General features: G+C 45.1%; 1 protein-coding gene across 1 annotated transcript in view; it reads right to left on the bottom strand.

The window, feature by feature from the left end:
* Positions 1-26,647, bottom strand: part of GRIK2 (glutamate ionotropic receptor kainate type subunit 2) — a 733,647-nt gene that overhangs the window by 70,671 nt on the left and 636,329 nt on the right. The window contains exon 14 of the mRNA XM_084827187.1: positions 906-1,131. Within this exon, the coding sequence (XP_084683313.1) occupies positions 906-1,131 (226 nt within the window). The remainder of the gene's footprint in view (positions 1-905; positions 1,132-26,647) is intronic.

Here is a 26,647-nt window from a genome sequence, read left to right as displayed (position 1 = left end):
ATGTCAGAGAATTCATCCACGGATCTCGGTGAGGCCGAATGCCAGTGCATTCGGCCCCCTGAAATCCGTGGCGGAACAGCCTGCCATCCCCCTGCCCCCCCCCACGGATCCCCCCTGGGACAAGACTTACCTGAGGCAGATGTTCCGGACAGCGGCAGTTCCGGTGGCAGTGGCGGCTGGTCTTCCGACCAGCTGCTGCCACCGCCATTTGCAGTCTGGTCATTTGTGTTGTGTGTTTTTTCTACATAGACGTGATAGGCTACATAAAGACTTACATAGCCTATCATGTCTGGGGTAAAAAAAAAACTCGTATGCAAATGGCAGCAGCTACGCCCACTACGCTATTTGCGTTCCCCTTTACTTTCGCTGTAACAGTCTACGTAAATATTTACGTAGACTAAGAAGGCGAAAAATAAGGAACGCAAATGGTGGCGGCCATAGCCGCCGCCATTTGCGTACACATTTTTGTTTTTTGTTTTAACCCAGACGTGATAGGCTACATAAGTCTTTACGTAGCCTATCACGTTTGAATACAGGGACGCAAACGCCGGCGGCTACGGTAGCCACCATTTGCGTCCCTGCGGAGCACAGCCAGCCTGGCAGGACTCTGGGGGGAGGGACGGAGCACCTCCCCCTCCACCACGAAGCAGATCCGCGAAAAGGTAAGTGACTTTCGTACATCCCTAATATCATGTCCCTTCAAATTAACAACAAGAGCAACAACGATGATGATGGTTGTAGCACTTTAAGTGTTCACAGCACTTCACATTTATCATGCAGTAGCCAGTCATATGCATCAGCACAGCTTACAGAACTCGGTTAATGGCACATAGTGCCATTATACCCAGCTAATACCCAACAAAACTATGTTTAATAAATATAGAATGAACAGATGTGCAACCTACCCATGGGAGTTCCAACGCCATAACCTTTGGAGTCTATCAGGCCTCCAATCTGCGTCAGGTTACAGTTCCGCTGCGTAACAAACTCAATGGTAGTTGACTCCATTAGGAAAGCATAATCAGAGGTGAGTACACGTTGGATGCCTTCTTCATTACTTTTGACAAGCACCGACTGCCTCCTGCTATTCATAAAGGCCCACATTTTTTCATACGTGGCAATTTTTGATTTCTGAAACAGAAATAACAATATTCATAAGCACAGTACATCTATGATACAGTGACAAAGCATTCCCACTGAAAAAGAGAATTTATTTGAGCAGAATGACAATACCTGCCCTGGATCACAGAATAGAAAACGCAGTTTGAGACAATATTGTTTATTGGACCAGGCAGCATACAGCTGCACTGTAAATTTGCATTTTATAAACCAGGTTTAAATTGTTCTAACGAGTATGACTTCGTACAAAGGTCCCTAGCAAATGTTGTTTCGTGATGCTGAAGCTCATTTATTTTAAACCCTTCATTCCCTCACAGAACTACAGTTCCCAGGGATCCTTGGAGGAAGGAAACCAAGACAATTAAACATAAAAATAATCTGTATAAGCAAGCCTTGGTATTAAAGGTTCTTCATCAGCCTTAAGCATTCAGAGCAAATTAACCAAATAAAGATAACAGTTTTGTGGCTAAATCTGTTGTTTTTATACACTTAAGAAGCAGAAGATACTGGGACACAGACAATGTTAATTTGACTATGAATAGATATTTATTTCTATCTACTTAAATAGACAGATATTTCTTAGTAATTTATTATTGTTCTTTGCTAGATTTTCAAAGAATGTCAACAATTATAATATATATGTGTGTATATATATATATATATATTTGTGATGATGATGATAATGATAATAATAATATTACTATTACATCTCTATACTGCCCCATAGCCAGTGTTCTCTGGGAGGTTTACAAAGATTTTTCTTTTTTTATTAAACATAAAATTACAGTTAAAAACCCATTAAAATACAGTGTAAAAGTTAAAAAAAACATTTACATAAAATACACAAACAGCATACACATAGATAACATATATCTTCCAAACAACATTAGAATGTCAGGCATAAGTAACCATAGGACAAATTCAGGACTCATTAAAAACTCATCATATGCTGCCAAATACCTGAGAAAAGAGATAGGTCTTAACCTAGTGCCAAACAGATAACAATGTTGGCATTAGGGATGGGGGAGAATTTCTCCCCGAAACTTCGGGGGGCCAAGTGCCAACGCATTCGGTCCTCCGAAGGTTGTTCAGGGAGAAATTCTCCGCCCCCTCGCCCCCCCCAGATGGGACTTACCTTTCACGAATGTCCCTCCCGGCGGCGGGTCCCGGCGGCGGTTCGGCAGGTCTTCGTCAGGGGCGGGGGCGGCAGCTGGTCTTTCGACCGGCTGCCGCTGCCGCCATTACAAGAAAAGTTAAAAAAAAAAAAACGCCCCTGTGATACGCTACGTAACGATTAACGTAGCCTATCACGGCTAGATTTGCAAAGTCAGCCATGATAGGCTACGTTAATCATCACGTAGCCTATCACGGGTGACTTTAAAAAAAAAAAAAAAAGCGTGTACGGCTAATGGCGGCCCCCATAGGGAGCCACCATTCGCATTCCTTATTTGGTCGCTGTAGTCTACGTGAAGATTTACGTAGACTACGGCGAAAATAAGGACAACGCAAATAGCTTTGCCCTTATTTTCGCCGTAGTCTATGTAAATCTTTACGTAGACTACAGCGACCAAATAAGGAACGCGAATGGCGGCTCCCTATGGGGGCCGCCATTTGCGTACGCGCTTTTTTTTTTTCAAAGTCACCCGTGATAGGCTACGTGACGATTAACGTAGCCTATCACAGCTGACTTTGCAGATCTAGCCGTGATAGGCTATGTTAATCGTTATGTAGCCTATGACAGGGGCGTTTTTTTTTCTTTTTTTTCTTTTGAAGTTCGCGGCCGGGGAGACGGGGCGCTTCTCCCTGGCCTGAATTTCGGCCGGGCGAGGCGGGAAGCCTCCCCCCCGGCCTGAATTTCGGCCGGGCGAGGCAGGAAGCCTCCCCCCCCGGCCTGAACTTCGGGGGGAGAAGCGAAGCACCTCCCCCCCACTGCGAAGCAAGCTGCGAGACCAAGTAAGTGACTTTCGTACATCTCTAGTTTCAGTTTATTAGCTCTCAACTGGTCCATTGTTGCAGACAGGCACTGATCGAGCACATCCCCAGCCTTATCTGATGAAGATGAAAAGGAGAAGTAGAGCTCAGAGCCATCAGCATACTGATGACAGCATACTCCAAAACTCTGGATGACCACACACACAACAGTTTCATGTAGATGTTGAACAGCATGGGGGATAGAACTGGCCCCTATGGAACCCCATTCTGGAGAATCCACAGGGACAAGCAATGTTCCCCAAGCACCACCTTCTGGAGTTGACCCTCCAAGTAGGAGTGAAACCACTGCAATGCAGTGCCTCCCACTCCCAGCTCAGAGAGCTGTCCAAAAGGATACCACGGTTGATGGTATCGAAAGCCACCGAGAGATCAAGGAGAATCAACAAGGTCACACTCCCCTTGTCTTTCTCCTGACATACAGGTAGGGATGGCGGAGAATTTCTCCCCGAAACTTCGGGGGGCCAAGCGCCAACGTGTTCGGCCCCCCGAACAAGTTTCGGGGAGAAATCCTCCGCCCCCCCTGCCCCCCGCACCCCCCCCCCGGGACGGGACTTACCTTCACCGAATGTCCCTCCCGGTGGCTGGTCCGGCCGGCGGTTCGGCGGGTGTTCGAGCGAGGCGGGAGCGGCAGCCGGTCTTTCGACCGGCTGCCACCGCCGCCATTGCCATGAAAGAGAAAAAAAAAACTGCCCCCTGATAGGCTACGTGACGATTCACGTAGCCTATCACGGCTAGATTTGCAAAGTCAGCCGTGATAGGCTACGTGAATCGTCACGTAGCCTATCACGGGTGACTTTAAAAAAAAAAAAGTGTGTACGGATAATGGCGGCCCCCATAGGGAGCCGCCATTCCCGTTCCTTATTTCGTCGCTGTAGTCTACGTAAATGTTTACGTAGACTACGGTGAAAATAAGGGCAACGCTATTTGCGTTGCCCTTATTTTCGCCGTAGTCTACGTAAACATTTACGTAGACTACAGCGACTAAATAAGGAACGCGAATGGCGGCTCCCTATGGGGGCCGCCATTCGCGTACGCGCTTTTTTTTTTAAAGTCACCCGTGATAGGCTACGTGACGATTCACGTAGCCTATCACGGCTGACTTTGCAGATCTAGCCGTGATAGGCTACGTGAATCGTCACGTAGCCTATCAGGGGGCGTTTTTTTTTTTTCTTTTCTTTCGCGTTCGCAGCCGGGCGAGGCGAGGCGCCTCCTCCCTGGCCTGAATTTCGGCCGGGCGAGGTGGGAAGCCTCCCCCCCGGCCTGAATTTCGGCCGGGCGAGGCGGGAAGCCTCCCCCCCTGGCCTGAACTTCGCGGGGGGAGCAGCGAAGCACCTCCCCCCCACCGCGAACGGCCTTCGACGACAGGTAAGTGACTTTTGTCCACCCCTACATACAGGGCAACCAAGGCTGTTTCTGCGCCAAAACCTGGCATGAACCCAGAACGAAATGGATCCCTATAATCTGGTTATCACTGGGACCTACTCAGAGCTTTCTGAAAGCTCACAGCATGGAATCATTCATTTCAAAGTACTCTAAAATATTTTTCTTTACTATGTTCTATTAACATTACACAGGAGAGTTCCCTACAAAGCAAAGGACACCATCCTCGGAGTTGCATGATGTGCAAAATCACCTCATGTGGTGATCCCACTTCTCTTGCTGTTGGCAGGTATGGCCTGTACATATTAAAAACAGCTTCTGCCTGAGATAGCTGAAGTATCAGATATGAGGATATCACATGGTCAGGGGTGTAATTAAAATGTGAAAAACATGGCAGTAGAAATCCTATCCAATACAACAGTTTTGCTGACCAAGAAAAGTAAACCAAACTGATCAAATAAGAAAAATAGGAGGGATGGGGAAATGGGCAGGTGCCAAAGCAGGTGTCCATAGTCACTATAATGTGGTAATAGTATGTAAAACATAGTGAAAGGCTTCATACAGACTGCCCATTGAATGCTTTGAAGGGAGGCCAAAGTTCTGCCAGAGTTAGGTCTGAGCAAATAGATGTCTATCCACCAAGAGACCAAAGAAATGGATAATGGACCCATGGAAGAAAATATAAAGGGTAAAGAGAGGCAGCCTAGAAATAATTTGAGAGAAAAAGAAAAGGGGGGGTAGCATTAATACCCGAGGAATTTCTACATAAAGGGAAAATGATGAAGAAACTGAAAAGACCTTGAAGTAGAAGTGCAAAAGATTTGATTGAAATAGTGCCTAAGAAGACAAGAGAAGAGATGAAATGAATGGTCAGCTATATCAAAGACTGAAGACGGATCCAGCAGCAGTAGCAGCAGAGAAAAAGATCCTTAGGATTTTTCTACAAGAAAATAACTGGAAATACAAGTTAGAGCGGCCTCAACTTCATTGCATAGAACGGCACATATTTTCCCCCAAGAATAATCTGTTCTGGAATGGAGGCATGCCATACGATGTGGAAAAACCACTGGTTAACCAGGACACACGTCAGGACACATGAAAGCAGGACATTATGCTGAAGCTGCTTGATAAAAAGTAGCATGTAGGTCAGTCCTAAGACCTTATCATGCAGAGGGAAATGAAGAAATGTTTACCACCTGACAATGGCAGAGATATCACATTATGGCTGTCTTTGCCTTGTTAAAAACACACAGAGATGAGAATCCAACAATGTGGGCTATACTACTAACTTCCTGTCAGTCAACTCACCCCAGGAAGCAACACTTAAGACTAGAAGACAAGCATCTTCTCTCGTGTGCTAATGTTAACTTTACACATAACTACTTCTCCAGCTCTGGGACAGGAACTAAGTGCAAGATCGACAGTGCAGACCTTTCTAAAGTTAAGTTGACTGGCATCCATAGCTTCCGCCCCCAAGGAGGATTAGTGGTATATATGGGATTAAAAAAGGAACATTTATTCTGAATAAGGATAACTTAGTATCCCTGCTGAGATACAATTCAAGGCTTATTTCAATTTGCCTGGGGACTTCTGCAAATCTATCATTCAAATATTTCCAGGACCCAACGGTAATAAAAAGTAGAATTTTATATCCATTTGCAAGGACTCACGGAGGTGGTGCCAAACTGTGATATACTACCGATTGCAGGGGCATTTCCAATGAGAAAGTGCAGAAAAGAAAAGAAAAATCCATCAGGATATATAATGCATGGGGATCACACCCAAAAAAGAGAGTTTGTTGTGTGAACTATGATCTGAAAACAAATTATGCTGGTATTCATTGTACATCAATATTACTATATAAGAAAATGCACTTGAGCTGCATGCAGCATGCTCCCTGGGAGCCAAAACGATTCTATCGTGCAGAATAGACAAAACAGTCAATGTTCTCAAATAAATGGAGAACCTCTGTATCAATACGCATCAACATCTAATTCCTTTTTCTTTCTTTCTTTTGCTGAAATTCGATCTCAAGTATATACAACCAGGCTTTGTTCCCAATGACAATAATGCAGGGGGGACAATAAATCGACTGAAGCATTTCTATGGTGTTGAACAACTCAGCGGTGATAACTAAAAACCAGCAACAGGGTGCTCAAGCGGGAGCCAACAATGCCAACTACTTTCCATTGAAAACCTCAGCATTCATATTTCTTTTCAAATTATGACTTTCTAGCCCTTATTGTCACAGAGGTAAGTTTTGGACTACAGTGACAACATTTCCCAAAGTGACAGACAGTTGGAGACACACAAGCAGCTCATCCTAGATTTACAGTAAGATAACTGCTAAGCAGAAGGAGATGACATAAATAAAAGATGACATTTAATCAGCAGGGAAAGAAATCTAGCTGCCTTTGAAAAGAGAGATGACCACCTTTAAAATCTGAATTGTCTCATGCAGGATTTATTTATTTATTTATTAAATTTATTAATCGCCCATCTGGCTGGTCACCCAGCCACTCTGGGCGATGTACAATAAAAGAAACAGTTTAAAACAATAACATTCTAAGCAGAAGGCTTCAGACTGTCATGCTATAATTTGTAAAATCATTGAAATAATAATAATAATAATAATAATAATAATAATAATAATAATAAAGTCTACAAGTGATTTTCAAAAAAATCCCACTATTTGTACCTGGGAGGACAGAAATAGTAATATCTTAGGTCTGGGATCATTAGCACTATCTTCTAGAAGGAAATAGTGATACTGGTAGTTAGGTACATAAATATTAAAGGTGGGCAAACGTTCCCTACAGCTCTCTGAAATGGCCCAGAAATGAACCTTTTACTCCCCCCACACACACACAAATGGGAGACAAATCAGTCCATTTCCTGAGCCAAACTGAGAGGCTTGGAAAATGAGAAGAGCTCTATGCCCCAGCAGCCTTCTTCTCCCTGTCCTTTCTTTACTCGCAAGCTGGGACAACAGCTGTGGAAACAGTGAACTGAGAGTGGAAAGAGGGAGGGGGTTTTTGTCCCTCCTTCCTTCCTCTCCCTTCCTCACATAGTTTCTGGTCATGATTTTGAGACTGATAACTGATGACGCATATATACAGTTACATACTACAGTTTACATTGTATTTCCATCTTCCACACCACAAAGGAATTTGATGAACTGATCTACAAGCTCCCTTTAATGAAGTGTGTTATTTTATTTTGCTTAGGATCTGATCTAACTAGTAGAAATGATACCTGAAAGGAAAAGCTTGTGATGACATAATTTATTAAGCTTATTTTGATATTGTAACACACGAGATTGTAACACTGCATTTTAAAGAGAGATAGTTCTGATATGTGACATTTCATGTGGAAGAGAGGAGACAGTACACAGTAATGATGACTCTGAAACCCAGAAGCACATCCTGATTACCAAGGCAATTAGAGGGGAAGGAAATCAAAGGGTTCAGCTACCTGGTGCTTCAAGCTGGAAGTTGAAGATCTCACAATGCCACCCAGAGGAGAGAATGCTTTATGGCTTGTTCAGCATTCATAAATTAATCACTGGAAGATAACTGTGTGTCAGAGATCAGGAATGTAAATGTAACGAAAGCATTGAGTTATCCCAGAACTATTTGCATCTGGGAAGGTTGGAGATGGTAGGCAACATCTTTAAAACTATTTCATTATTCCTACGTATGGACAGAGATTGAACACATGTGATGTGACAAGGTCTAGTGATGGATAAAGCAGTGGAGCACTGAATGCTACAGGATCCTACCTGATTACAGGTGAGAAGGAGAAAACCCGAAGATTGAAGGAAAGGAATTTCACATTACTCAAATAGGGTATTATAGAAAACAAGTTTGATTGAAGCGGTAAGGTTTGTATTACAGCAATTCATTTTCTCTTAGGGAAATCCTAGGCGGCCTTTCCCAACTTGGTGCTCTCCAGATGTTTTGGCCTTCAGCTCCCATCAGCCTCAGCCACCATGGCCAATGATCAGGAATGATGGGATTTGTAGCCCAAAACATCTGGAGGGCATCAAGTTGGGGAAGATTGTTTTAGGGGGCAAGGTCCAAAGTTCCCATGTGTGACCAGGAAGCACTTCCACTTGTGTCTGGGTAAGGGACAACAATGCCTTCCAGTGGCAGACCTTTACACTCACACATGTTATGTGGGGGCTTTTTAGGTGGTGGCTGTTTTAAGGGTTTTAGGCGGTGGCTGTTTTAAGATGGTGGTTGTTTTAAGGGTGGGACCTTAAAAACTCCCATGCATGAAGAGATCCCAGCCTAGTTGAGTGGTTTATTTACTTATTTCATTAATATCCTACCATTCTGTGAAAATGGCACTCAAGACACATACTGCTAACAGCACCTGGGAACTACAGACCAGTCAGTCTGACATCAATCCCTGGGAAAATTCTGGAGCAGGTTATAAAGCAATCCATCTGTAAGCACCTTGAAAACAATGCAGTGATTACTAGAAGCCAATGTGGATTTATCAGGAACAAATCCTTCCAGACAAATCTGATCTCATTTTTTGATCAGGTAATCTCCCTGTGGACTGTGGGAATGCTGTGGACATAATATATCTCAACCACAGAAAAGCTTTCAACATAATGCCCCATGATATCCTGATGAGCAAACTAGCTAAAAGTGGGCTGATTAAACAGCTATCAGGTGGATCCACAGTTGGCTGCAGAATCGGACTCAAAGAGTGCTTATCAATGGGATCTTCTCAAAATGGGGAGAGGTAACGAGCAGGGTACCACAGGGCTCAGTCCTGGGCCCAGTGCTCTTCAACATTTTTATTAATGACTTGGAGGAGGAGGTGCAGGGAATGCTGATCAAATTTGCAGATGGCACAAAATTGGACGGGATAGCTAATACCTTGGAAAACAGAAAAAAAAATTCAAAGTGATCTTGATAGACTGGAGTGCTGAGCAGAAAACAGCAGAAATTTAATAGGGCTAAATGCCAAGTTCTGCACCTAGGAAAAAGAAACCAAATGCACAGTTACAAGATGGGGGATGCTTGGCTCAACAATACTGCAAGTGAGAAAGATCTTGTAATTGTAGATCACAAGCGGAATATGAGCCAACAATGTGATGTGGCTGCAAAAAAGGCAAATGCTCTTTTGGGCTGCATTCATAGAAGCATAGCTTGCAAATCCCGGGAAGTACTAGTTCCCCTCTACTCAGCACTGGTCAGGTCTCATCTGGAGTACTGTGTCTAGTTCTGGGCACCGTACTTTAAGAAGGATGCAGACAAGCTAGAGAGGGTTCAGAGGAGGGCAACAAAGATGATCAGGGGACTGGAAACAAAGCCCTATGAAGAGAGACTGAAAGAACTGGGCATGTTTAGCCTTGAGAAGAGAAGACTGAGGGGAGATATGATAGCGCTCTTCAAGTACTTGCAAGGTTGTCACAGAGAGGAAGGCCAGGATCTCTTCTCAATCATCCCAGAGTGCAGGACATGGAATAATGGGCTCAAGTTACAGGAAGCCATATTCCGGCTGAACATCAGGAGAAACTTCCTGACTGTTAGAGCAATAGGACAATGGAACCAATTACCTAGGGAGGTGGTGGGCTCTCCCACAATGGAGGCATTCAAGACGAGGCTGGACAGCCATCTGTCAGGGATGCTCTGACTTGGATTCCTGCATTGAGCAGGGGGTTGGACTCGATGGCCTTGTAGGCCCCTTCCAACCCTACTATTCTATGATTCTGTGATTCTACATAGTATATGTAGTAGTATATTACATAGTCTAATATTAAATATAGTAGGTCAAGTTCCACTAACTCTTTAGCCCTATTCAGGGCACATAAGCTCCACCCTTAGTATCCCCACACACCCGGGTCTAAAGACGGCTCCCTAAGCATGTTCAGCTGAATGCGCTTACAGATTTCTCGTGACTGGAAGCCCTGATAAGGCAGGATTCACGACTGCAGGAACTCTGTAAGTGCGTTTAGCTGAATGCACTTAGAGAGCTCTTTTCAGACCTTCCTGCTCAACGCATGAAGGTCTACATGAAAGCTGGGTGCATGGGGACATTGGGAGCAAAGCTTATGTGCACACCCAAATCTCCCTACATACATTAGCTCCACACACAAGCAGGTGCACACCTAAATAGGGCTTTTCTCTCTGTAAAATTTAGTTGGCAGATCAGGCAGTAGGGTTTCCATCCTACAAGAAAAACACAACTGGTAAACTATTAGCTCTTATGAGCAAAGGGCTGGAAGTGCCCGATCTTGTCTGATCTCAGAAGCTAAGCAGGGTCAGCCCTGATTAGTACTTGGATGGGAGACCACCTGAGAATCAGGCTTCCTACAATGAACAGGGGGTTGGACTCGATGGTCTTGTAGGCCCCTTCCAACCCTGTGATTCTATGTGATTCTATGATTCTAGGTGCCTGCCCAGTACCTGTTAGTCCTTGTGTGTTGGCTTTTGGCCTGTGGCTCTCAGTTTAGAGTTGGCAGGGCAGTATAAGGGTAGTGAGGAGACTGGTCCTGATTCTCTTGTAGCCTTCCTTGTGCAGCATCTCATGGAACTTGGGGGGGGGGTGCTCCCTGCACTTTTAGCCACAGGGATGATTACGCCATTCAAAGCTGGACCAGGTAGGGGAAGGCAGCCGGGACATCGTACAGAGGCAGATGGGCCGATTTACCATCTTATTGGCCCTGCCTGGGACTGTGTTGTTGCCACCCCCTGGCTGGAGCTGAAGAAGGGGAAAAAAACCTCCCCCAGGCTAGTTACTGCTGATTTGAGCTGGCCGGGACCAAGTTCCCTGGAAAGCCTCGTATCTGCCCAGCTGTGACGTGTGGCGGCAGTGCCCCGGCAGCAGCAATGCTGAAGGCGGGGTTGCCCCTTTGCGGGGAGACACAAGGGCAAGTGAGACACAAGAGCCACCCCCTAACATCGGTTGATTTGTTTTGCGGCTTCTGCGTGGGGGGGGGGTTGTTTTTTCACTTAGGATCTTGTTATGTGCCTGGGGGAGAGGATATATGGCCAAGTCAAGGTACTTGAGCGGGCCCCAATTAGTGTGGTTATGTGTCAAGTGAAATATGGCATTGGGATAAGGGATAGCCAGGTTAGGGGAACATGACCCAGACAATTAATGGCTGTGCCGTGTTCCAGCCCTCCCCCCATCCGCAGGTGTGGTGGTTGCCCTGTCAGCCTGCCTTCAGGTCTCCGAATGCTGCTTTTAAATGCCAGATCAGTTCAAGATAAGACCTCCTTATCTGAGCCCTCCTCCTTATACCTAATTTAATAGTGGATGAAGTGGCCTATCTGGCATGCATAACCGAGACTGAGTGGGTGAGCAAGGAGGCATTAGTCTCTCCCAGCGCAGGTCTATAGGAATTCCATTTCCCTCTGCAGGCTCCCTGTCCATGTGACTACTGGTCTCAAGTGTTTGCACCTTGTGTTGGGCCAGTGGGACAAATTGGGGATTCTGTTGGTGGACCGCCCACCCCACTGCTCAACAGACTTCTGAGCTGATGGAGGTGGTCTCGGGTGCTCTGTTGCAATCCTCCAGACTGTTGATTCTGGGGGATGTCAATGTTCACGCTGAGGGCACCTTGTCTGGGGCGACTCAGGATTTCATGGCCTCTGTCACGACCATGGGACTGTCTCAACATGTCATCAGCCCAACGCATGGAGTGGGGCATGCTCTAGACTTGGTTTTCTCAACTGGACATTGAGATGGTGGTCAGAAGGTGGGGGACTTTGCATCAGTCCTCTTGTCGTGGTCAGATCATTGCCTGCTGAGGCTTAGACTTACAGCAGCTTTTCCCCTCGGCAAGGTTGGGAGACCTATTAAAGTGGCCCGCCCCTGGAGACTAATGGATCTGGATGGTTTTTAGAGGACTCTGGGGACGTTTCTGGCTGATATGGCAGGCTCTCCTGTCGAAACCCTGGTCCATCTGTGGCATGCAGAAATGATCCGGGCAGTTGACACGATTGTTCCCGAGTGCCCTCTCCTGAGTAGAGATTGTAATGCTCCATGGTATACCCTGGAGCTGAGAGTGATGAAACAAAGTAGGAAACGGCTTGAGTACAGATGGAGAAGAAATCCTAGTGGATGAAATCAAACGCTGGTATGTGCCTACAATAAAGTACATTCAGGGGCAGGGAGAGCGGCAAGAAAACATCATCTTGCTGCTTCTATTGAATCTTCTATCTGCCACCCAGTGGAGATCTTCAGAGTCGTCCAGGGGCTATTACATGCCAGGTCTAAGGACATTGTAGACTGCTCTGAGGCCCGCTGTAATGCATTTCCTAGGCACTTCCAGGATAAAATGTCTTGCATCCGCCAGGACTTAGACTCCAGTGTTAAAGCAGGTGAACCTGGTGAGGTATCCAGAGCACAGCCTTGTCCTGTTCTCCTGGATGAGTTGGTACAGCCCAAGGATGTTGACAAGGTGCTTGGACAGGTTCATGCAACCACTTCTGTACTGGATCCTTGCCCCCCTTGGAAAAGAAGGAACAGCTGGCTGGGCCAGGGAGGTGATTAATGCCTCCTTGTGAGAGGGAGTGGTCTCGGGCCAAGTCAAAGAGGCGGCAGTGAGACCACAACCGAAGAAACCCTCCCTGGACTTGGAAAATCTTAATATTCTTAGGCCAGGGGCAAATGTTCCTTTCCTGGGCAAGGTTCTTGAGCAGGTGGTTGCCAACCAGCTCCAGACACCCTTGGATGAAACTGATTATTTAGATCCATTTCAGTCAGAGTTCAGGCCAGGGTTTGGCTCAGAAACAGCCTTGGTCACCCTGTATGATGACCTATGTTGGGAGAAAAACAGGGGAACTGTGGTCTTGTTGATTCTCCTTGATCTCACAGCGGCTTTTGATACCATCGACCATGGTATGCTTCTGGGACAATTTTCTGAGCTGGAAGTGGGAAGCACTGCATTGCAGTAGTTTTGCTCCTACTGGTGGATGGTTGGCTCCAGAAGGTGGTGCTTGGGGAATATTGATTGGCACCATGGATTCTCCAGTATGGGGTTCCACAGGGGCCGGTTCTGTCCTCCATGCAATTTAACATCTACATGAAACCGTTGAGTGTTGTCATCCGGAGTTTTGGCTGCATTTACCTTAAACTAAGGCCTTTACGGCCGCAAATGGCATCCCGGATGCCATTTGTGTCCTCAGTCAATCCTCCCAGCCAGCAATATGGTAATGGCAGCCGTACTGCTGGCACTCTGGAGCTGGCCGGCAAGGAGGATCCAGCCAGCAAAGATTCATCCTGGAGGCGCAGGTAGGAGATCCGATCCTCCACGGACTTTGGGGGGACGGATTCAATAGAATCCAGCCTCATTGGGCTCCGTGGAGGATTTCTCCAACATCCTAATGGGTAGCATCGTGTCAGGAGAGGCGCTCCATCAGGTATTGTGGTCCCAAGCCAGGTAATGCTTTATACATTAAAACCAACACCTTGAATCGGGCTAAGAAACATACAGGCAGCCAGTGCAAGTGGGCCACAGTTGGTCTTGCATGTGCGGACCTTCTGGTTCCCATTATCAATCTGGCCACCACATTTTGCACAAGCTGCAGCTTCTGAACCATCTTGAAAGGCACACCCACATAGAGTGCATTGCAGTAATCTAACTTGGAGATTACCAGAGCATAGTCAATTGAAGCCAGCTTATCCTTGTCCAGATAGGAGCGTAGCTCAGTCACCAACTGAAAGGCACTCCATGGCACTGAGGCCACCTGAGCCTCAAGTGACAAAGATGGCTTAAGGAAAACCCCCAAGCTATGAACCTGCTCCTTCAGGGGGAGTGCAACCCCATTTACAACAGGTTGAGCACCATCTATCTGATCAGAAAACCCCACTAACAGCATCTCAGACTTGTCTGGATTGAGTTTCAGTTTATTAGCCCTCATCCAAGTAAGGATGGACGAAAGTCCCTTACCTGGTCCCACAGCTTGCTTCGGGGTTGGGGGGAGGCGCTCCGTTTCTCCCCAGGAAATTCTTGGCGGGGGGAGACGCCCCGCCCCTTCTGGCCAAAATTCAGGCCGGGGGGGAGGCGCCCCATCCCTCGCCGCCGAAATTCAGGCCGTCTCCCCGGCCGCAAAATAAAAAAGTAAATTAAAAAAAAAAACACGTGATAGGCTACGTAACAATTTACGTAGCCTATCACGGCTAGATTTTCAAAGTCAGCCATGATAGGCTACGTAAATCTTTACGTAGCCTATCACGGCTGACTTTGAAAAAAAAAAAAAAAGCCCATGGGCGCCGCCATTTGCGTTCCTTATTTGGGCACAGGTAGTCTACGTAAAGATTTACGTAGACTATGGCGAAAATAAGGGCAACGCTTATTTTCGCCGTAGTCTACGTAAATCTTTATGTAGACTACCCGTGCCCAAATAAGGAACGCAAATGGCGGCACCCATGGGCGCCGCCATTTGCGTACGCGCTTTTTTTCAAAGTCAGCCGTGATAGGCTATGTAAATCGTTACGTAGCCTATCACGTTTTTTTTTTTTTTTTACTTTACAGGGAAATGGCGGCGGCGGCAGCAGCCGGTCAGAAGATCGGCCGCTGCCCCCGCCGAAACGCCGCCAAAACGCCGCTGGGACCCGCCGCCGAGAGGGACATTCGACAGAGGTAAGTCCCATCCCGGGGGGGGGGCAGGAGGGCGAAGAATTTCCCCACCAATTTCAGGGGGCCGAATGCGTTGGCATTCGGCCTCCTGGAGATTCGTGGAGAAATTCTCCACCATCCCTACATCCAATCCATTGTTGCAACCAGGCACTGATTTAGCACATCCACAGCCTCACCTGAAGAAGATGAATAGGAGAAATAGAGCTGTGTGTCATCAGAGCACGGATGACAACACACTCCAAAACTCACACTCAACGATTTCATGTAGATGTTAAATAGCATGGGAGACAGAACTGGCCCCTGTGGAACCCCATACTGGCTGCATTTACCTTAAACTAAGGCCTTTATGGCCACAAATGACGTCCCGGACGCCATTTGTGTCCGCATGCAGTAGTCCCCTTCAGCCAGCAATACAGCATGTTGGTCATATCGCTGGCACTTCGGAGCCGGCTGGTGGCTCCACGAAATTTCTGCAGAGAGGAGCTGGCCGAAGAGGATTTCAGGGGGGAGGAATGGATTGCCCCCCCGACCCCCTCGCCCGGAACAGCAAGTAAGCATTCCGCCCATCCCTATTAGCCATACACTATGCTCAACATCTAAGGTCTTTGTCCGGCTGCCTACTCTGAGGGAAGCTTGGAAGACAGCAACAAGGGAGAGGGCCTTCTCGGTGGTGGCCCCTCAATTATGGAATGTTCTTCCTGATGAAGCCTGCCTGACACCAACATGGTTATCTTTTCAGTGCCAGGTCAAGACCTTTCTCTTCTCCCAGGCATTTGGCAGCATAGGATAAGTTTTAATCGATCCTGGATTGTCTTATGGTTATGGTTGTTTGCTTTGAAATTGCTTGTTTGAAGTTGTTTTAGATATATGTTCCCTTGTGTATATTTTCTGTTCATGTGTGTTTTTATGTAAATGGCTTTTAATCTCTGTATACTGTATTTTTACTGTTTTTAATGTTTGTAAACTGGCCAGAGAGCTTTGGCTATTGGTTGGTACAAAAATCTTAATCTTAATAATAATAATAATAGTAATAATATAATATGGGGCTAGATGGCTCACCTCTTTCAGCGGTTATGGGGGTGCTAAAACAATGCAATGTGATGCTGCCACAGAATATTGTGATTGGGCCATCCATTTCCATGCAACAACCTTTCATGACCTGCCACTCTGATACTTTAGTCCTAAGCACACTCTCCAGATTAATGGGACACAGGAGCAATTCCCACATTTGTTCTTGAGGCAGCAGAGTGTGTATGCCAATGTTTTACATCTATAAATCATTTCTATTACATTATGAACCAGTAAGGGCCAGCCCAAGGCATTTTGCTGCCTGAAGCAAAGGACAAGATGGCGCCCCCTTCTATTCCATGTACAAAAGCTGACTGGATTGGCAGATGAATCTGTCTTCAACCCTAATGATGGGACAACATTCTCTGCTGAACTTGTAGACAGCAGACTAACTTAGGGGGCACAGAGCAGGCTGCACGGCATGCAGTTCTCTCCTTGAACACCTTGCTGCTGCCTCCTAACATATGCCGCCTGTGGGCAACCCTTTCATGTGAAAAATGAAGACGTTATCACATGAAAGAGGTGCTAATTCAATTCATAAACTTTATCTGCTGGAAATTAAGATGGTGAAGTGACAGCCTGTTCAGCCATCTCAGAAACAAAAGTGATAACTAGGCCTTGGTTTCTGATAAATATGTTTAGGATTGAGTTTCTACTTGGCTCCTTCAATTAAAACAAAATAAAAATCTAAAATCAAGGAGAGGCATGGTTAGGGACTCGTAGGCTTCAGAAAATGTTCCCATCGGTCATCTCTTGCAAAATTCACTCTCCCCCCGCCCCTTCAGTGCTGCTTTCTGAACGTTCATATATCTTTCTTGCAATTCATCCTACACAAACTGTAAGCTAAGAGACATCCACCTTGGTTCTTCACTTGACAGATACAGTTTGTAGAAAATATTTCACACAGTGCAATCTATAATCAAAATATTTCTTATACCATTCTAAAGAAAATGTGTAACTACAGAAGTGAAAGCCTAGTCTAATAAATATGTTGCATTCAGCAAACATATACTTATTAAAATGGGAGACGTTAGAGGATTTCATAGACAGACAAATGCAGTGATTGGCTTTAGACAACTGGTTCTGTGCCTTAGGAAACAGTATTGGAATCTTGAATTTCCATCACTTCAAGAAGGATTCGAAACTAATCCAGACAACCAGAATCTCTTGTTGAACACAAGTATAAAATGCAATATGGTTATTCCAGGGGGCACTTGGCTTCGGGCCTACCTACAAATTACACACAATCATGCATAACATATGGAACCCAACAGCCCTTTGTTTGGTGATGAAAGTTATCAAGATTTTTCCAGAAATTTTAGAAAAATTCAATTAAAAAACAAACAAAATGCAGGCGAAAATGAAACTGACAGACTTATCCATCACTAATCAAGCAGCATTACCAAGTCTGCTGATTCTCCTCTGAACCAGTTCCCCAGTGAGCATTGCTGTTAAAAGGGGTTCTCTGGACTGCCACCTGGACTGCATAGTTAAAACCATAGATTATCATAGAATCATAGGGCTGGAAGGGGCCTACAAGACCACTGAGGCCAACCACCTGCTCAGTGCAGGAAGACTGATTCCCAGGCAGTCTCCCATCCAAGTACTATGCTGCCATGAGATGTGGCGATGGCTGCCAACTCAGATGGCTTTAAAAGAGGATTAGGCAAAATCATGGAAAACAAGGTTATTGATGGCTACTAGTCACGATGGATATATATTAGCTCCAGGATCTGAGACAGCACGCTTCTGAATACCTGTTGCTGGGGGACAGTAATATTGCCCTCAAAACCTGCTTGTGGGCTTGACACAGGCATCTGGTTTGCCACTGTGCAAAACAGGGTGCTACACTAAATACACTTTTGTTCTGATCTAGCAGGGCTCTTAAAAATGTTTTTAGGACCTGTAGTTCCACTTCATAAAGGTGGTAATTAAATACATTTTTTAAAAAAATCATAAATTCTAAATATCAGATGCTCATCAAAAATGAAAAATGACAGTGTGCTTTCACTAGGAATAATTAAATTATATCTTGATCCTAAACATCTTCACTTGATTCCCTGCCTCCATGCTACCCTAACATTGTGGCATTCTCTATTGTTTCTGTGCACTAGTCAGTAGCACTTCCTATCTTAAGAATTCATTTGCTGGATGAAGCTGCAAGTCTAACTGGTAAATTCTATGGGACAACATGTATGCAAAGAAGGATGAATTTCTGCACATCAGTGATGTTTTCAGAAGATTATTTTTTTGTCAATTAAAAGGAAAAAAAGATGAAAATAACCTTCCTTTCTGGAGTGAATTTGGTTTTAGTGTCTCCTACAGCACCATAGTCTTCCGTTTTCAAGGAAACGGATCAAAGATGAAAGATAGCCTCTCATTTTATATGACTGGTCTCCTCCATTCCATGACCTCGGTGTGTGTGTGTTTTCTCAGAACTGCTGAGGCCTGTAAAGCTTTAACTGAACTAGCTGATTTTGTTGTGTCAGCACAAAATTGATTTTAAAAAACACAGTTCATAGAGTGTTCTCTCCCTTTGTAATGGCAGTTTTCATGGTCCATAGAGCACAAATGAAAAAAGGCGGAAAGGTGTTCCTGCCAAGGATGGTCCTACATGAAATGAAAAATACAGTGCTGGGCAAAATAAATCCCATAGTGTAATTCCATTGTTCTGCAAAAAAAGGGGAGGGGAGAGGGAGCAGGTTGGCTTTAGAAAGCCCAATATAATTAGATTAAGCATTCAAACTAAATGAAAGGTAACACTAATTGACAGTTAATTCTAGATTAGGAGCGTTGCCCTTATTTTCACTGTAGTCTACGTAAATCTTTACGTAGACTACCCGGGCCCAAATAAGGAACACAAATGGCGGCGCCCATGGGCGCCGCCCATGGGCGCCGCCATTTGCATACGTGCTTTTTTTTTTTTTCAAAGTCACCCGTGATAGGCTACGTAACGATTTCCATAGCCTATCACGGCTGACTTTGGAAATCTAGCCATGATAGGCTATGTAAATAATTACGTAGCCTATCCCGTGTGTGTGTGTTGTTTTTTTTACATTTACTTTTTTATTTCGTGGCCGGGGAGACGGGGCGCTTCTCCCCAACCTGAATTTCGGCCGGGCGAGGCGGGAAGCCTCCCCCCCCCGGCCTGAATTTCGGCCGGGCGAGGCGGGGCACCTCCCCCCCCCGGCCCGAACTTCGGGGGGAGAACCGAAGCGCCTCCCCCCCACTGCGAAGCAAGCTGCGGGACCAGGTAAGGGACTTTCGTCCATCCCTACTCTGTTGCAGAATCACTGCGAGAGCAAGTGTGTTTGTGCACATCTCTCTCTATTTCTCTGCAGGGTGGAGAAAAGAGGCAGAGTAACCTCCCCAACCCCTCCCTCCCTGTCATCAAAGGCAGAGGATAAGGGCTGTGCATTGCTCTGGTGCCAAATCCGAATACTAAAGTGAATCAGGCTGCTTTGGGGGTGCCTTGTTGAGATCTGAAGTAGATCAGTCCAGGACCAAGGCGGTCTGAAGCAAAGTGGGTCACTGCCGAAGTGCCTCGGTCTTCCTAAGAGATTCAGAGCTATTCTGAAGCCTTCTGAAGCCCAGACAGCCTACTCCTAAATATCAACTTGCAAAAGATCAGGGAAGAAGGGGCGAGGAGGAAGACGGAGGGGGGAAGCAGACAGGAGGAGGAGGGAGGGGAGAAATTGTGAGCTTTGGCAAATGGCAACTCTAGTTGCCAAATTAGGGCTGAATTAAATCCAGCAGTCTCCAATCAGTGACAGTGGTGGTGGTGGGCAGAAATACTGTAGATATTGGAGATCAGCCTGCATTTGTTTCATTGTGTGAGAGACAGCTGGTTAGAGTTGGTTAGAGAGAGTTGGCTAAATCTGTATGGTGTGTGTGTTGTACTGTAGCATTGTCGTTCTTCTTCCTTCCCTCCCAGCCCTTCTCGATTCAACTATTCCCTTTCTTTATTTTCTAAATTATTTATTTTTTAAAAGAACAAAAACATTTTTAAAGTACTTTAGTTTTCTCCTTTCCTTGCCTTATTCTTTGGCTCCCCCACCCCTGCCCTTCTCAATTCAACCATTCTTATTAGTTTTCCATTTCTTTCTTTCTAGATTATTCATTAAAAAAAAAAACAAATTAGAAAGCACTTTAGTTTTGTGCCTTGCCTTGTTCTTTGCCCCCACTATATCAACTATATCTTTGTAGTTTTCCCATTTCTTTCTTTCTAGATCCTTTATTAAAAACAAAACAAAACTCAATATATAAAATATATATTTTTAAGTATTTTCCTTTCCCTGTTCTTGGCTCCCCACATCCCCACCTGTACCCTTCCCAAATGCTGTATTCTTTCTCTTCCCATTTTTGAACTCTATATCTTTTCTCTATTTTTTTAAAACCCTTTTCTTTGCTTGTAGTTAGTTCTGTATTTGGTTTTCTTTTGCTCTTGTGTGTGTGTGCTAGCACTGTGGTCAAGCAAACAGTGTACGGCACTACACAGAACTCCACATTTCAAAATACAGTGGGCAAAGCACTACACACATTAACATATATTATTTAAATTTAATATTACACTGTGTGGCAAAGGAAGCCCAATATAGGATGTATTCGAGGTCTTGCCATGGGGGCTGCCTGTTGCCCAGATTTTATGCACTTCTGTGCAACCAGTGAAAAGTTATAGCTCTTTGCTTTGAGAGTGTTTGTAAAAAAAGTAGCACATAGCACAAAAACTACTCTGCCAGCCAGCCTGTTTTCCCAGATAATGTGTATTCCATTCAGTCAAAGAGAGCCCGAGGTCATCCACTATGAAGGTGAATAGGAAAGTAGTACTAGGGGAGAAGACATGGGGTCACGAAGAGTCGGACACGACTGAACGACTGAACAACAACTAGGGGAGAGGGGTTATTTGCACTTCAAAGAAACTTACACCAGAGACTAGGGATCGTGACCTCCAAATCACTGCTTAAACACCTGACTTCTCTGATTATCCCTTTATGACCTTTGGTTTGAGTTTCTGAGAACAGCACATTTTACCTGTGCCTAGTACAAAAACTACTTAGACAAACTGTCTGAAATTTGGCAGAAGGAATACCCTCTATGGGGGCTGGCAGGTTCCCAAATCTCATATATTTATCCTGAAAACTGAAAAAGTTATGGCCTTTTCTATTTTCCAGTGCAAGACAATGGGAAAATGTCAAATCTGAATAATTTGGATATCTGAATCTTGCTTCGGATCTGAATCCAAAGCAAAGAATATTGGGTCCAAACTGGTCCAAAATAAAGCGGAGGGTCTGTGTACAGCCCTACAGAGGATAAGGACAATGAAGAGGAGAGAGGTGCAAGGAGAATCTCTTTCTTCCTGTTGCTGTTGGGTACCAGCAGCAGCAGCTAAAGCCACCAAGTGAAAACAGCTGGAGTCTTGGGATATCGCAATTGTGATCAAATTTTGAACTCTCATAAAAAATAACTTTTATGGAGTGTTTTCAATGTTGTTCATAATTGCTGGTGCAAACTGATTGCCCATCACCAGTCTTAAATTATGCAAATGACCTATGGGAATGCTATTAAGATCCTATTTTGGGCTGGTCTTTGACCGTAATAAAGATCTATCTATCTATCTATCTATCTATCTATCTATCATCTATCTATCAAGATTTAATGCTGCAAGTCTATATCCACTTACCTGGGAGTAATCCCTACTGAACATGATGGGACTTATTTCTGAGTAGATATGTAGAAAAGTTTGCTGTAAGTTAGTGTTGTGCCAAATATTGCTATACTTTTATTTTCAGCAATTTGTGTGTGTGGGGGAGGGGGCAGAGGGGAAATGGAGAGTTACTTGAAAGTGAAGGGGAGGAATTTTAAGAAAATCCTAAGTAGGGAATGGGGTTGGGCAGGAATTTTGCTTATCTTATTAAGAGTGTGGTGTGGCTGGGTGGTCTCCTGCCTATTTTTTTACTTTAAAAATGCACACTTGCAATGCCGCGTGGTCCCGTGGGCTGACAGCCTGTCTGAGAAAAGCCCTGAGATGTGGCAAGCCTGTTTCACATGAAGGAAAGAATTTCTCCAAAGCTGGGAGAGGGTTTCAGCACCGCACTAGTGCCAGTAACATAGGAAGCACTCCTTGCATGATAGCACTCCTGAGGCATGTTCAGCCTGGAGATGAGTTAAGAATTATATGCAGGCAAAAGAATTACTGTTAGAAATCTTGATTTGTTTCTTAGAAATCATAGGGTAGTGATCCTTTCTTAGGTAATTGCTATTGCTCATGATGCTGAATGATGTCAAAGAAGATAAATCAAGGGAGTTGCTTACGTGCACTGACACAGGTCTTCTGTTTTGCTGTCAGAGACTACGCAATGTCACCTGCCTATAAAGAAGTCTTGATTTTGAGAGTGCTTTAGAAAGGCGAATGAAATGTTCACCTCTGCTCATACTGCCTGCTGTCAAATACAAATTATAATTTAGGACCCGGCATGAGAACACTTAGCCTCTATTATTAGTTTTTAAAGCAGTTCCACCCTATATGGCAGAGAGACGGGGCTTACAATGTTTTGTTTCACACCAAGAAACTTGGAGTAGAAATTAAGTCTGAAAATACTATCTTAAAAGAAAGGAGCTTACCTATACCAGATAGCCAGGAAATTGTCTCAAAATCCCAGGCTTAAGGTCTCAATAAGTTTATAGAGCCTTCATAGTGACAAGGAATCTGCACATACAACATTCCATGGTATGTTTCTGGCATTTGTAGAAGACTGCTTATTACAGTCTGCTAGAAATGCTCCGCCCTGCTGAGATTAAAAAACACACTTGTCATGCAGTGATGGGATCCAAATGAAAAATCACCTTCCCTTATATCTTTATCCATTTTTAAGGGGGAGTTTTCCCTATAATTCTCTCCAAATCCCTTTGTAATAAACACTGTGCCTTTTTCTGCCCTCTCCATGTTGGTTAAGTGTAACTGAACCATTATTTCTAGATCAGCCATAAAATAGCATAACATTTATAAAAGCATAAAGTGGCATAAAATTCAGCACTAATTATTGGCCACACCTCAAGGTAATGAAATATATATATATAATTTCCCCCTTCATGGATCACTGCCTTGTCTTCCGACCGGCTGCCGCCACTGCCATTTCCAAGTAAAACAACAACAACAACAAATGTGATAGGCTGCGTAAAGATTTACGTAGCCTATCACGGCTGACTGCAGGCCAGGGACGCAAACGGCGTTGGCTATGGCCGCCGCCATTTGTGTCCTGGCAGGAGAAGAACTTTTGCGGCTGGAGAGGCAGGTCACTCCCCCCCGGCCAGAATTTCGGTGGGGAGGGACGGTGCGCCTCCCCCTTGGCCAGAATTTCGGCGGGGAGGGACGGGGCGCCTCCCCCCCGCCCAGAATTTCGGGGGGAGGGATGGAGCACCTCCCCCCCACCGCGAAGCAAGCTGCGGGACCAGGTAAGTGACTTTCATCCATCCCTAGTCTGATGAGGCTTTACAAGTAGCTGAAGAAAGAAGGGAAGCGAAAAGCAAAGGAAAAAGGGGAAGATATATCCAGCTGAATGCAGAGTTCCAGAGAATAGCAAGGAGAGACAAGAAGGCCTTCTTAAATGAACAATGCAAAGAAATGGAGGAAAACAATAGAATGGGAAAGACTAGAGATCTTTTCAAGAAAATCGGAGATCTCAAGGGAAAATTTTGTGCAAAGACAGGCATGATAAAGGACAAAGAAGGCAGGGACCTAACAGAAGCAGATGAGATTAAGAAGAGGTGGAAAGAAGACACAGAAGAACTATACAGGAAATATCTGAATGTCCCTGATAGCCATGATAGTGCGGTCACTGAACTTGAGCCAGACATCCTAAGTGTGCCTTAGGAAGTATTACTAACAACAAAGCTAGCGGAGATGACAGTGTTCCAGCTGAGCTATTTAAGATCCTAAAAGATGATGCTGGTAAAGTGTTGCACTCAATATGCCAACAAATGTGGAACACTCAACAGTGGCCACAAGACTGGAAAAGGTCAGTTTACATTCCAATTCCAAAGAAGGGCAATGCCAAAGAGTGTTCAAACTACCACACAATTGCGCTCGTTTCACATGCCAGCAAGGTTATGCTCAAAATCCTATAAGCTAAGCTTCAGCAGTATGTGAACTGAGAACTACCGGAAGTACAAGCTGGGTTCTAAAGAGGCAGAGGAACTAGAGATCAAATTGCCAACATTCGCTGGATCATGAAGAACGCAAGAGAATTCCAGAAAAATGTCTATTTCTGCTTCATTGACTACGCTAAAGCCTTTGATTGTGTGGATCACAACAAACTCTGGCAAATTCTTAAAGAGATGGGAGTACAAGACCACCTTACCTGTCTCCTGAGAAACCTGTATGAGGGTCAAGAAGCAACAGTAAGAACCAGACATGGAACAACCGAGTGGTTCAAAATTGGGAAAGGAGTACAACAAGGCTGCATATTGTTGCCCTGCTTATTTAACTTATATGCAGAGTACATCATGAGAAACGCCGGGTTGGATGAATCACAGGTCGGAATTAAGATTGCCAGGAGAATTATCAGCAACCTCAGATACGCAGATGATACCACCCTAATGGCAGAAAGCAAAGGGGATCTCAAGAGCCTCTTGTTGAGGGTGAAAGTGGAGAGTGCAAAAGCTGGTCTGAAACTCAACATTAAAAAAACTAAGATCATGGCATCTGGCCCCATCACTTCCTGGCATATAGAAAGGGAAGAAATGGAAGCAGTGACAGATTTTATTTTCTTGGGCTCCAAGATCACCACAGACGGTGACTGTAGCCATGAAATTAAAAGACGCTTGCTCCTTGGGAGGAAAGCTATGGCAAACCTAGACAGCATAGTCAGAAGCAGAGACATCACCTTGCTGACAAAGGTCCACATAATCAAAGCTATGGTTTTCCCAGTAGTAACGTATGGCTGTGAGAGCTGGACTATAAGGAAGGCTGAGCGCCGAAGAATTGATGCTTTCGAACTGTGGTGCTGGAGAAGACTCTTACGAGTCCCCTGGACTGCAAGGAGGTCAAATCAGTCCATCCTAAAGGAAATCAACCCTGACTGCTCATTGGAAGGACAGTTACTGAAGCTGAAGCTCAAATATTTTGGCCACCAAATGCAAAGAGAAAACTCACTGGAAAAGTCACTGATGCTGGGAAAGATTGAAGGCAAAAGGAGAAGGGGATGGCAGAGGATGAGATGGCTAGATAGCAGCACCGATGCAATGAATATGAACTTGAGCACACTCCGGGAGAGAGCGGAGGACAGGAAGGCCTGGAGTGCTATGGTCCATGGGGTCACGAAGAGTTGGACATGACTTAATGACTGAACAAAAACAAATATACATATGCCATTTCCTGAGGACTCGTGATAGTCAACTACACAATATAATCAAAATCTAAAATAATATTCAACATTTTCTTTGCAACAAATTTGCAAAGAACTTTCTGAAAGATGCTGTTTTTAGAGGTTGTTTGGAAAGAGATAAAAATGATTTTAGCTCAGTAATTCTTTACTGTATGTGAATTATCACCAATATTGGAACAATACATGCTGGATGAAAACAACAGAACAGAAAACAACAGAACACCTTCCTGGGCAAGATGCTTGAGCGAGTGGTTGTAGGACAGCTCCAGGCACTGTTGAATGAAACGGATTATCTAGATCCATTTCAATCGGGCTTCAGGCCTGGTTTTGGAATGGAAACTGCCTTGGTCGCCCTGTGGGATGACCTCTGCCAGGAGAGGGACAGGGGGAGTGTGACCCTGTTGATTCTTCTGGACCTCTCAGCGGCTTTCGATACCATCAACCATGGTATCCTTCTGGATAGGTTGTCTGGGTTGGGAGTTGGAGGCACTGCACTACAGTGGTTCCGCTCCTACTTCGATGGCCGATTCCAGAAGGTGGTGCTGGGGGATTATTGCTCTGTGCCATGGCAATTGTGCCATGGGGTTCCACAGGGCTCTATTTTATCCCCTATGCTGTTTAAGATCTACATGAAACCGCTGGGGGAGGTTATCCGGAGGTGTGGGCTGAGGTGCCATCAATATGCGGATGACACTCAGCTCTACCTGTCTTTCTCATCAAAACCAGGTGAGGCAGTGGCTGTTCTGAATCAGTGCCTGGGCACGGTAATGGACTGGATGAGGGCCAATAAACTGAAACTCAATCCAGACAAGACGGAGATACTGTTAGTGGGTGGTTCGTCTGCCCGGCTAGGTGATATTCAACCTGTTCTGGAGGGGGTTGCACTCCCCCTAAAGGATCAGGTTCGTAGTTTGGGGGTGCTCTTGGATCCAGAACTGTCACTTGAGGCACAGGTGAACTCAGTGGCACGGAGCACTTTTTATCAGCTTAGGCTGGTATACCAACTACGCCCTTATCTGGACAGAGATAGCCTAGCTACAGTTATCCATGCTCTGATAACTTCTCGTCTGGATTACTGCAATGCGTTATACGTGGGGCT

This window comes from Heloderma suspectum, chromosome 1, assembly GCF_057233095.1.
Source record: "Heloderma suspectum isolate Gila_16-S chromosome 1, 16-S_ref, whole genome shotgun sequence".
Lineage (NCBI taxonomy): Eukaryota > Metazoa > Chordata > Lepidosauria > Squamata > Helodermatidae > Heloderma > Heloderma suspectum.
Note: the sequence above shows the minus strand (reverse complement) of the source record. Positions and strands in the feature narration are given on the sequence as shown.